This window comes from Grammomys surdaster, unplaced genomic scaffold (assembly GCF_004785775.1).
Source record: "Grammomys surdaster isolate TR1022 unplaced genomic scaffold, NIH_TR_1.0 189, whole genome shotgun sequence".
Lineage (NCBI taxonomy): Eukaryota > Metazoa > Chordata > Mammalia > Rodentia > Muridae > Grammomys > Grammomys surdaster.
Window position 1 is genome coordinate 4,445,325 of NW_021604634.1, and position 12,196 is coordinate 4,457,520.

The 12,196-nt window shown below is 44.0% G+C and overlaps 1 protein-coding gene across 1 annotated transcript in view; it reads right to left on the minus strand.

Annotated features, from left to right (window-relative positions):
- The window catches only part of Cndp1 (carnosine dipeptidase 1), a 29,343-nt gene that overhangs the window by 9,306 nt on the left and 7,841 nt on the right, over positions 1 to 12,196 (minus strand). Inside the window, exons 5-7 of the mRNA XM_028768978.1 lie at positions 11,614 to 11,814; positions 7,659 to 7,743; positions 899 to 1,059 (exon numbers count right to left, since the gene is read on the minus strand). Coding sequence (XP_028624811.1) covers positions 899 to 1,059; positions 7,659 to 7,743; positions 11,614 to 11,814 — 447 coding nt within the window. The remainder of the gene's footprint in view (positions 1 to 898; positions 1,060 to 7,658; positions 7,744 to 11,613; positions 11,815 to 12,196) is intronic.

A 12,196-nucleotide genomic window follows, 5' to 3' on the forward strand; every position in this document is an offset into this window, starting at 1 on the left:
TGTGTGTGAATGTGTATGAGTGTGTGTATGTGTGTGTGAATGTGTATGAGTGTGTGTATGAATGTGTATGAGTGTGTGTATGTGTGTGTATGAGTGTGTATACGAATGTGTGTGAATGTGTATGTATGTGTATATGAGCGTGTGTATGTGTGTGAATGTTTATGTGTGTGTTTGTGTGGGGTGCGTCTGTGCATATGAATATAGTACAGTGCCTCAAGAGGCAAGAGCAGGATATCAGATCCCCTAGAACTAGAGTTACAGGTAGTTGTAAGCCAACCAACATTCGGGCTGCACACTGAACTCATCCTCTGCAATGACACATGCTCTTAACCATTACGTCATCTCTTCAGCCCTCAGCAGGCAAAATATTCTTTAAAAAACAAAGGAGAATATGAACAAACAGAAACTTTAAATTCTTTAGGGATTTCTGCTCTGAGGTCTAAGCATCTCCACAGCCCTGGGAAGGGAATGTTGTGGCTTGCCCTTCAGCCCTGAAAGGTCTTGGTAATGACCTGAGAAAGTGAACGATTACACGTGTTGGAGCTGATGTCTCAGACAGTGGTTCCCAATTTTTGAACATTCAGAAAGTTCAGCTCCCTGACAGAAAGTGGAATGGGATTTAAATTAATAAAGTGCTGTGGAAAGACACTGCTGCCGAATGGGTCGTTATTCATAGTTAGATGCTGAAGCCTGTATCAATTGCTCCTCCGTAGGCAACTGATCCAGACCAGAGGAAAGTGGCTGGCGGCCGTGAATGTCAAAAATAAGCCTGCAATTTAATCTTCATCTGTGTAATAAGATGCACAGGCCTACACTGTGTGGTGCTGATTAGACACTCAGAAAACATGATTTGGGAGCAGCATCCTCATTTAGATCATGTGTGCAGTTATGGTTATACCTTGGAATCAAACAGAAATTTCTCAACTTGGCTACTCTTCTGGTATTCTTCTAGGTCCAGTTCGATGTTTTTGTACATTGTCCTTTCTTCCTCTGTAATAGGAGCAATTTGATCATAGATCCCAGGAATTAGGATGTGGCCTGATGGATCCACCAGGCTACCTACAGAAGAGATGCAGAGATTACAAATGTACCAATGCTGCGGTCCTAGAGCCAGGCCAGATAAGACCCCCCACCCAGGTGGCAAAAACAGCCACATGACTGCTTCTGTCCCCTGGCCAGAACCACTGGCAGCAATTCCATTTAACCAAGAGGTTGTAGTGTCAAGAAGGAAGTGGTTGCAAGGCAGGCTCAGCCTGAGTCAGACTGCTCCGTTGGCTACTAGCCAAGGGTGGAGCCGAGACATGGGCCTGCACCTTTAATATCACAAGTAAGCCTCATGCTTACATTTTATCTTATACCAAATTAAGAAATGATAGTTATAAATTATTAAATATATATACATGCATATTTTACACAGGCATTCATATAAACCCATACAAGAAACTGAAACTTCCCAAAATCTTTTCTCAGCTTTCCCATACACATACACACATACACACCGCACACATGCACACACACACACACACACACACACACACACACACACACACAAATAAAATATATACCATAGACAAAATTACAACCAGAAAGGACAGCAGTCTCCTGGAAAATGGCCACAGGAAGTCAAACTTGAAGTGCAAGTGTGCCAAGGTATCAGAGTGCATGGGAAAGTATCAGTGTTCTGTATTTCATCAGCTCCTCGTTGCCCCTCTCAAGCCCAGAGCTTCCCCAAGACTATTCCTACTATTCCTTCTATGACTGAGCTACAAGAAAGTATTGAATACTGTTGTGCTTCTAGTCCAGGGTTACACCGTCCCATCATTAGCCCAGTGAATGGCACTGTGTGCTAAATAATATGCTGTAGGTCATCCTCACAGTACAGTTGATGATGTCATACATTCCAGACTCAAAAGAGGAGCCACTAGCTGGGGATGAAGTTCCTTTCCTCCTTTACTTCTCTTTCTCCTCTCTCTCTCTCTCTCTCTCTCTCTCTCTCTCTCTCTCTCTCTCCCTCCCCCCCCTCCCCCCTGCCTTCCTCCCCTCCCCCCCCTTTCTCTCTCTCTCTCTGGCTTGGTTTGATTTTCTTCCCTTCTGGTACTGTCTTGAGACTGATGCTCAGAACACTGGTCCCTTACACTTTCTTTTCCTTCTGGGTGTTGCGATCAGTCATAAGTGCTGGTACCTGCACTTGGAACCAGTGGTGTTTATTTTAGTATTTAATAAGCCAAATTATGTCAACAAAAAATTATATTCTGTAGGAACATGTGATACTTTAAAACATAGGATGGCTATTCAAACCACCACACAGGGCATCTCCAAGACAAGCTGACTGACTAGTGAAAATAGCTGAGTTAAAGAGCCCTGGGCACAAAAGACTGACAACAGATGCCTGTCTTTGGTATCCATACACATGTTTACACACACACACACACACACACACACACACACCTATTACAGATAAACAGGAATATACATATGTATATATACTCCACATGCATACATATGTATTAGACACATAGATGGATGGAGAAAGAGAGAGAGTGAGACAGACAGACAGACAGACAGACAGACACTGAAGGATTGAGCCTAGTTAGTACCAATTTGTAACGTATTTTTTTTAAACCAAAAACATAAAAACATCACCAATAATACAATCACAAAATCTTCCTTGAGCATGCACCTCTTTGCTTTTCCTCACAGTCTCGGATGCAAGGATAGACAGGGAAATGTGTGACATGGGCCCTGTTCATAACTCTAGCCAGAAAAAAAACTTTGGAGTTAAGTAGTTTGTACAAGAAGATCTCTGAAGAGGAATGCTGACTCAGGAGGAGGAGCCACAGGGAGCCAATCAGACTGCATGGCCAGGCAGGGTAGCTGATCCAAGGAGATCGTGTGCAAGATGGACGACATCTTGGCACTCAAACCTTTTATAGAACTTGGCAGGACTTTTGTTAGTTTAGTCCTTTTGTCAAGTATATCTGAGTACTATAGGCATCAAAGGCAGACTGAGCCAAAGAATCAGGATACTGGACGGTAGCATTCTTGATGAAGATGATGGTAACCCAGATGTCCTCAGTAGACTATGCTGAGGTTTGAGCATAGCTAGATTTCTTGGCACACATTGGGTTTTAAAATTCTAATACTGATTTTGCACCACCATCTTCTCCACTGCAAGGAATGTCTGTGAGCGTACATGTTGGCTGAGAGAAGACGTGTTATCCATCTTCTCTTCCCTTACAGTTCACTCATAGTGAGAGCTGATTAAGGAGATCCACAGAGGGGCCCTCAGGGACATGGAATGTCCACATCTGCTAGTTAGAAGCGATCTTGCATTAGGGAAACTATATCATTGTTCACAATTGGTACATTTACTCCATCACAAGGTCATCCCTCCCCTCCCCCTGCTCACTTTCCGTGAACATCATGATCCAGAGACCACACAGTCACTTTGGAAAGTACATGGAGGGGAAAGGAGCTGTCTTGGAAGCCCCCACTGGAAACATCATCGTCGCTCCCAGGAGCACCTTAAAAATTTGACATTATAAATGATATCAGATATTAGGTATTTATAGTGCCTTTGACAACCAGGCATGGTGACACTCATACCTCCCTATAATCTCAGTACTTGGAAAGTAAAGGCAAGATGATTCTCATGGTCAATCCTGTCTCAAAAGATGAGAAAACAGGGCTGGGGCTAGGGTTCAGTTGATACAGGGCTTTACCCAGCATTTCTGAAGCTCTAGGCTCCATCTCTAGTACTGAATGAGCTAAGCATGGCAGTGCATGCCCATCATCCCAGCTCTCTGGCAGGAGGGTCAAGAGTTCAAAGCCTTCCTTGGCTAAATATTGAGTCTAAGGCCAACCTAAGCTAAGGGACCCTGTCTGAACCATATGAAACGAAAACAAAGAAAGACAGGAGAAAGAAAAAACCACTCTTGGGTCAATGGTCTTTCCATTGTCCTTGTGATCTTTAAAAATTGCAGAGTAGAAAAATTGAAAAGGAAAAGCCACTGTTGGCTGGAGATTTATCTGTGAGCACAGTATTCCATTCTTCCCGCTCTCTGCTTACCCAACCCACAACTGTTTGAGACAGGGAACTTATTTGATTCTATATTGTTCCCCGACCAGGGTTAGCACAGGCTTTACCCACTTGGTGTTCAGTAAGCATTTATTACTGTTGGTTAATAGTCAGTAGCCCCAAGCCCCATGATGAATGGCAGAGGATGATGAAGGCCAGAGACTTGCGTAAAGCAAAGATGGCTCTGGATTCTTAGCCTCTGGTGAATAGGCATTCATTACCTGTCAGTCATCAGGGGAAGACATAAGACAACCAGCTCCCCTAAGATGCTTTGACCTGATTTAACCCTAAACCAGTGTGCTGATGTAGCCCCTGAGCCAGTGCAGTGGATTTAGTTTCCTGATGAGGTTTCTCCAACACAGCACAGCATGCCAGCAAGCAAAATTCCTGTTAGTTTGACCAACATTTGCAATCAACCTTGCAGTCCTGTGATTCTGTAAAAACACTCAGAAAGCGTATGGAGTGCAAATCCAAAAGGTACATTCTCATGCACTGTTTGTGTTGTATCAAAAGCAGACAGAAGTATAACCTGTGATTTTGTTCTATTTATGAAGCTCAGTGAAACTCCATTTCTGGCTTAAAGCCACTAGTCTAACGGTCTAATGAGAAGTCTCACAGTCCTCATGTTTGAGGAAAAAGTTGAAACGTATTGCTTGGGATTTAACAATATGAAACTCAAAATATTGATTTATTCCCAGCACCTGGGGGCTAAGACAGGAGGATTGTTATAAATTTTAGGCCAGCTTGGGCTACAGTGTAACACTATGAAAAATAAATAAATATTTGACGATGATAAATAGAAGGAGGACTTAATCTGGCAAAAAGATCAACTATCCCTACTCCAAAATATTAAGTTTTATATTATCTGAATTCTTTTTTTTGTTTGTTTTTTTTATTTTGTTTTTTTGAGACAGGGTTTCTCTGTATAGCTCTGGCTGTCCTGGAACTCACTCTGTAGACCAGGCTAGCCTCGAACTATCGAACTCAAAAATCTGCTTGCCTCTGCCTCCCAAGTGCTGGGATTAAAGGCGTGTGCCACCACTGCTTGGCTAATTCTTTTTTTTCAATCTGAATTCTTTGAAGGTAAAAAGCTTATTGTATTCTTGCTGAAGTTGTCAAGCATGAGATACTGCCAACATATATTAATGTCTTAGAAAAAATTAAAAATACATAGATAATAGGTATGTAGTCAGCTAAATAATGGATAGATATATGCCAGATAGATAGATAGATAGATAGATAGATGATACATAAATAGGCAATTAAAATGTAGATCGATTTTACTGTTTAATTTTAATTTGGGGTCATGACAGAGAAAATGCTATAAAGAAAGATGCTGGTGAGGACCTTGATGAGAACCTCTAGCAGTCTGGCCATGCAGGCTGCTTATACTCTGTTTGGCCCCAACTAGACCAGGGGCATTGACATGTAGGATTTGAACAATTTATCTGTCCCAAAGGAAAAAGTTTGCATAGAGAACACAATCCCACATGTGGCAAACTGAGGTATTGTGCAACTTTCAAAACTTAAAAAAGTTTCACCAAGTGTGGCTACACCCTTGTGAGCATCCCCCACAAGGACTGTGGAAGAGGCTCCTACAAGCAAGGCCCCTCAAGTTTAAGTTTTCCTAGCTTCCTGGGGATTCACTTAGGCAGCATTGGTGCTGACAAGAGCTACCAGATAGGTCAAGCCTGGGAAAATTGGATCTCTGAGAAAACCTTTGTTTGCACAGACTAGTCAGCCTGCAGGAGGTCAGGAGCTTAGGTTTGATGAACTGCATCTGTAAACACATTGGCATCTCTGTGCCAATCAACCTTGGAAAGGGATGCCAAGTAGCACTCAGATATTTGGCACTATCGTCTCTGGAGTCCTTGGTAAGATAAGAGGTGTTTTCTTTCTGGCCAGGGCAGACCATTAACCATCTCTGGATACTCCATGCACATCCTACTGTATCCTCAAAATAACACGTATGTGCTGGCTAGTTTTATGTTAACTTGACACAGCTGTGGCCATCTGAGAGGAAGGATTCTCAATTAAGAAAATGCCTAAATAAACCGGGCTACAGGCAAGCCTGTGGGGCATCTTCTTAATTGGTGATTGATGTGAGAGGGCCTGCTCCATAGTAAGTGGGGCCACCCCTGGACTAATGGTCCAGGCTGCTATAAGAAAGCAGGCTAAGCAAGCCAGGAAGAGCAAGCCAGGAAGCAGCACCCTTCCATGGCCTTTGTATCAGCTCCTGCCTCCAGTTTCCTTCCCTGTTTGAGTTCCTGTACTGACTTCCTTCCATGATGAACAGTGATGTGGAAGTATAAGCCAAATAAACTTTTTCCTTCCCCAAGTTGCTTTTGTTCATGGCGTTTCATGACAGCAATGGTAACGCTCAGAAAACTTACCAGGTGAACATGGAACGATGCCCACTTGCAACTGGGAGAACCCAAGACTAAATAATTGAAGTAACTTGCTGCATTTCACACAGCTGATCTGTGACAGTGCATGACCACAGCAAGTCACTCCTACCAAGAACCTACATGATCCCTGGGTACTGAGGTCTGGGTTATCATGGGTTTCACTGACAGCACAGAGGCGGCTGGGGTAGGATCTCACTCACGACATCACCTAACTCTGTTCTGAGTTGTTGCCATTTATCTTCAGTCAGAATGTCCTCCTTTGTCTATGAAAATGACATCTGTGCTTCAGCTGGCTTGGGGCTGTCATTCCCGTCCCCATGTTCTAGAAGCATTGGAGGGCGTCAGGGATGGCACCTATAACTTCTTCAGATCTCTACGTCTTTACCTTTGTGTATGGCCAGGTGTATCAGTGTATCACAATACCCAATAAAAGAAGGTCTGGGGGCTACAGAGATGGACCAGGCAGTAAATGCTTGCCCTAGAAGCATGGGGACTTGCATTTGATAACTTAGACCCAATTTAAAAAAATACAGACACTGTGTCAGGGGATGTGGCACACACCTTTAATTTTAAAAATGCAAGAAGCCCAGGCAGGCAGATCTCTATGAGTCTGAGATCAGCCTGGTCTCCATAGCAAACCTCAGGCTAGCCAAGGCTGAAGAGTGAGACCCTATCTCAATAGATAAAAAAATCTTAGCACAGTGACATGCAGTTACAAATTCAGCTCTGGGGATGCAGAGATAAAAGTCTCTTGTAGCCTAGTCAGCTTAGCCTACTTGGTAATCTCTGAATCCCAATGTAGAGATTGTCCCCAAAATAAAAATGGACAACACCTGAGAAATGAGGAATGACACCCAAGATTGACCTCTGGCCTCCACATGCAAACCCACACATATGCACTGCACACATTTGTGTGCTTGCACACATATACATGTGTACAAAATAAACAACTTTTTAAAATAAATAAATAAACAAACAATAAGTAAAAACAGAATTATCAGTTCATGAAAAGAAATGACACAGCACAGGCTTCATAGCAAGTCTAGAGAGCACAAATGAGGGAAGAAAAAGCTGAGGATATAGTTTTTCTATTACTATAAACTTTTCCAGAGATGGTTCAGAAACTGAGGTGAACAAATAGAACTGACATTACAAACAGACTGAGTTACTACCTAGAAGAGCCACCAAGTCAGCCATTGGTTCGTTGAGGATGCCACCAAAGGTTCCTGAATGAAAATCTTGATCTCTACATTTCACCTGTAAAGTAGATCAAAGAGAATGAACTTACCCATGTTGTGGTTCATTTGCACATGGTGGAAGGTATACCTAGTAGTATCCTTCAGATACTTTAGTGGGTGACCTCCAGACCTGACCTCACATCTTATGTTTCCCAGTCACATGACTTGAGACCCTTCATTCCCCAACGATTCCACCAGCACAGTTCTATCTAAGATGATTAGACCATCTGTGATGGTTTGTATATGCTTGGCCCAGGGAGTGGCACTATTTGGAGGTGTGGTCTTGTTTGAGTAGGTGTGACCTTGTTGGAGTAGGTATGTCATTGTGGGCGTGGGCTTAAGACCCTCACCCTAAGTGCCTGGAAGTAAGTATTCTGCTGGCAGCCTTCAGAAGAAGATATAGAACTCTCAGATCCTCCTACATCATGCCTGCCTGGATGCTGCCATGTTCCTGCCTTGATGATAATGGACTGAACCTCTGAACCTGTAAGCCAGCTCCAATTAAATGTTGTCCTTTATAAGACTTGCATTGGTCATGGTGTCTGTTCACAGCAGTAAAACCCTAACTAAGATGCCATCCTTAGCTGAAATACTGTTGTTCATAGCGCTGGTTTGCTCTTGGCTTTGTATCATGCTTTTTAGGTCACCTCTTAGGAGAATGCTTCTTCCTCTGATTTCTGAGAAGTCTTTCTCTTTTTGATCGCAGTGATTTATTTGTCTTTTCAATTGTACTCAATTCTTTGATGCCTCTTTTAATCTCTCTCTCTCTCTCTCTCTCTCTCTCTCTTTCTCTTTCTCTCTCTCTCTCCCCTCCCTCTGTGTGTGAGTAGGAGTGTGTGTGTGTTTGTGTGTGTATTACGTAGGGTGAGTGTGTGGGTATGTGTGTACCTATGTGCAAGGGTGTGCACTGTGTACAGGGAATTGTGCCAGAGAAGAATGTCAGGTGTCTCCCTTCATGCTCTCCACTTTATTCCCCTGAGGTAGGATCTCTCACTAAACCTGAAGTCCACCAATTTGCCTATGGCAGCTGGTCAATTCCCCAATGCTAGGGTTATAGACTCCCATAGTCATATCCAGCTTTACATGGGACCCTAATGCGTCTACAGCAAGTACTCTTACCCAGAGTCATTTCCCTCGTTTTCCTTTCATAATTCTTTTCTGCTTATCTCCTCTACAGCTTCCTCCATGACTGATTTTGCCTCAGAAGCTTGGAGTAACTCACACAAGGTCATTTACCATCTCCTACCTCTCAGTTGTCATCCTCGTAGCTCTGAACCTTTTGCCCAATCCCAGACCTAAAACTGTGGTTGCTCAGAACCACTTCCTTTAGAACCACTGCCTTTAGAACCACTTCCAGTTTCTGAAGACCTGGAGGGGAGTTCAGCATCTACAGTTACTTCATTCCAGCTTGAGCATGTCCCCATCAGTTACCACGTAAACTTTAAGTATGTCTCTGGTCCCTTTCCTTCTGCCATTCCTGCCCAGCAGTCTTTCCCTGCTCTCACGAACCCTTTGTGGAAGACAAGTCTCCCATTTGGTCACCTCAGAGCGAAACTTCATTAGGCACTTCATTTACTTCATTAGGCACTTGGACTAACTAAACTGTGCAGGGTTGACAGTCTCACATCTGAAATCCTGAGCTTCCCATTTGTAGGATCATGAAAGGTAGCCTCGTTCCCGGTTAAGATAAGGCTCGAAACCCCAGTGACTCTAAAGGGACAGTAGGTATTTCACCTGGTTCCTGGGCACCAGGCTTCTGACATGAGGCCACAGCCTTCCATAGATTTATGGCTATCAATCATGTAAGGGCAACATCCCAAGGCCCTCCACTCTTCCGCGGCATCCAGAGGTGCCTGGGTGTCCAAGAGCCTGAGAACCAGACTGCCCTGACCTCCCTGCAGTCCTCCCTTAGCCAGTTCCAATTTCCCCAGGACCTCAGACTGCACTTCCCCACCCCTGGCATGGTCCACTTCCCATGTCCTGCCTCCCCAAGAGGCTGAGCCCTGTGGTGGAGCAGATGCAGGACCCCATTAACCCTACAACTGTTCTGCTAGTTCATTAACCATTCTTGGTCCTCATTAGGATGACCAGTTCCTTGGCCCTTCCAATATTTACCAAGCTCTTAACCTTTGGTTTTATTTTCCTCCATTTGTGCTCATGACCTCCATCGTTCTGTGGTCTCCGTTGGGATACATTTTCACTACTACACACACAGCTAAGAGCCTGCATCAAACTATCCTTGTGGAGCTCTCTGCCTTGGACACGGGGCACAGGTATCCATCTACGTGGACACACGATTTCACACCCTTCATACTGCCTGACGCCATGTGATCTAGTTGGGTCTCTTACTAACAGCTATGCCCATGGCCATCATTCTGAAAAAAGAGAGAGAGAGAGAGAGAGAGAGAGAGAGAGAGAGAGAGAGAGAGAGAGAGAGAGAGACCAACAGCAAGACAAGATGCTCCATCATCTTCACTTTCTCTACTTGACAGTTTCTCAAGAGAGGCTAATTCCTTCCCTTGGCATAGATTTTATCCCCTGCCCCCTCCTCGGTGCCTCTGTTCTTCTCTGGCATCTGGTCTGTGCTCCTTCTGGCAATGACCCCATTGCTTCTTCTCACAGCCAGCTTTGTTGACAAACACTTCTACCAGGCATCCCAGTTGCTGCTCCCTCTTTTCCCAGCATTCCCACATCATCTCTCTCAGTACCTGTGTCTCTTTACAGTGAGTTCCCTGTGAGGCTGACTTACTCAGTTATATACCCTTGGGATTCACATAAGCACATTTAACAAAGAACATGCTGTTTTCTTTTCCTCTTTTTTCCTCTCCTCTCCACTATTCCACCTCCTCCATCTTCCCCTCTCTTTTCTCTTTCCCTCTTTCACTCTTTTATGAACTACTGGGATGGAACCAGAGGTCCCATGAACACTAGACAACCAAGCTTCATGCCTTTTCAACTGTAAAAATGTATATTGTCATTTCAAAAAGTAAAAAAATCATAAAGATGCCAAGGTTTGGTTCAAACTGTTTCTATTTTGATTTTTGTTTTTTCAATACAGGAAAAATAGTTTTTCACTATGTACCCCTGGGTGTCTTGGAACTCCCTATGTAGAACAGGCTGGCCTTGACCCCACAGAGAGGCCTGCCTCTCCTCTCCTCCTGAGTGCTACAGTAAAGGTATGTGCTACCACGCCTAGCCAGTTCATAAGTCTCATAAACCGATTTAACTCTCATAAGTGCCTACACTTGGACATTTCCATCATGTCGCTACAACCTGTTACGTGAGAAAACTAAAGTGGCTAACTATTGATTCGCCCAGGAAGGACTTTATATTATAAATTGTATGTGCTATCACAGGTTGCCTGTATTACTGAAAACAATTAAAAAGGAGGAATAATCTTGGGGTAGGGTAAGAGGATTGTGCTAACATTTGAGATAGGAAAGTAAAGCTCAGATGTAAAGACATCTACCCACGGCTGTGGTGTGTCACAGAATGATGCCTCAGATGCTATCAGCCTTTTGTTACCTCTTGACCATAGCACTATGGTCCCCTGCCACCAAGGCCTGCAGGCACACAACAGAGAATGTTACAAAATGCTAGTCTCACTTCTGACTAGGTAGTCATCTTGGTAGGTATTATTCCTGCATTTAGATCCTATACCCACAGTTCTCAGGGAAACCTCTAGGACTCTAGAGCAAATACACTGAAGCACACTCACTCTAAGATTTCAGGAGTTTGTGGACTACACCCTCAAGCCCCAAGACTTCTGTGACCTCCCAGGCCTTGAGCCCCAAGTGAGAACATCCTGACCTTTTCTTCAAGGTCCTCCATCATTTTTCTATCCTGTCCATAGCTCCAGTCTCCCTCCACAAGTGGAGCCTGCCAGTACCTCCACCATGAAATAGCAGTTCCCCCGGGTTCCATAAGTGAGTGCTGGTTTCCTCTGGCTGAGCCACAGATTGTCTGAAATCACAATGTAGTCCACACTGGAGAAGAAATGGTCCTTTTCTCTTCTGACAAGTTCCTCCAGGGCAACAGAACCAACTTCTTCCATCCCTTCCAGGATGAACTTGATGTTCATAGGAAGATCCTGGATCAACAGAACGAAGAGATTTTACAATATGCTCAAGCAAGGTTTTATTTATAAGCTTGTATTTGATACAGATACATGAAACAGTCATCTATACTAAACGAGTGGACTGTTTACTGTCCCAGAAGCTCTGTTTACAGCAGCAGAGGAGAAGCAAAGTAAGGCCAGCAGGCAGATTCCATGTGGTGCTTTGACTTAATGCTAGGACAGAATTTGGAGCAGAGACCCTAAAGATGGCAGCACCCATTCTGCAAGGCTTGACTGTGATTCAAGAAGTTGGGGTGGCAGGATGGGACAGACAGGAAGAGGAATCCTTTCCCATAAAAGAAAGGAACTCTGTGTGTGTGTGTGTGTGTGTGTGTGTGTGTGTGTGTGTGTGTGT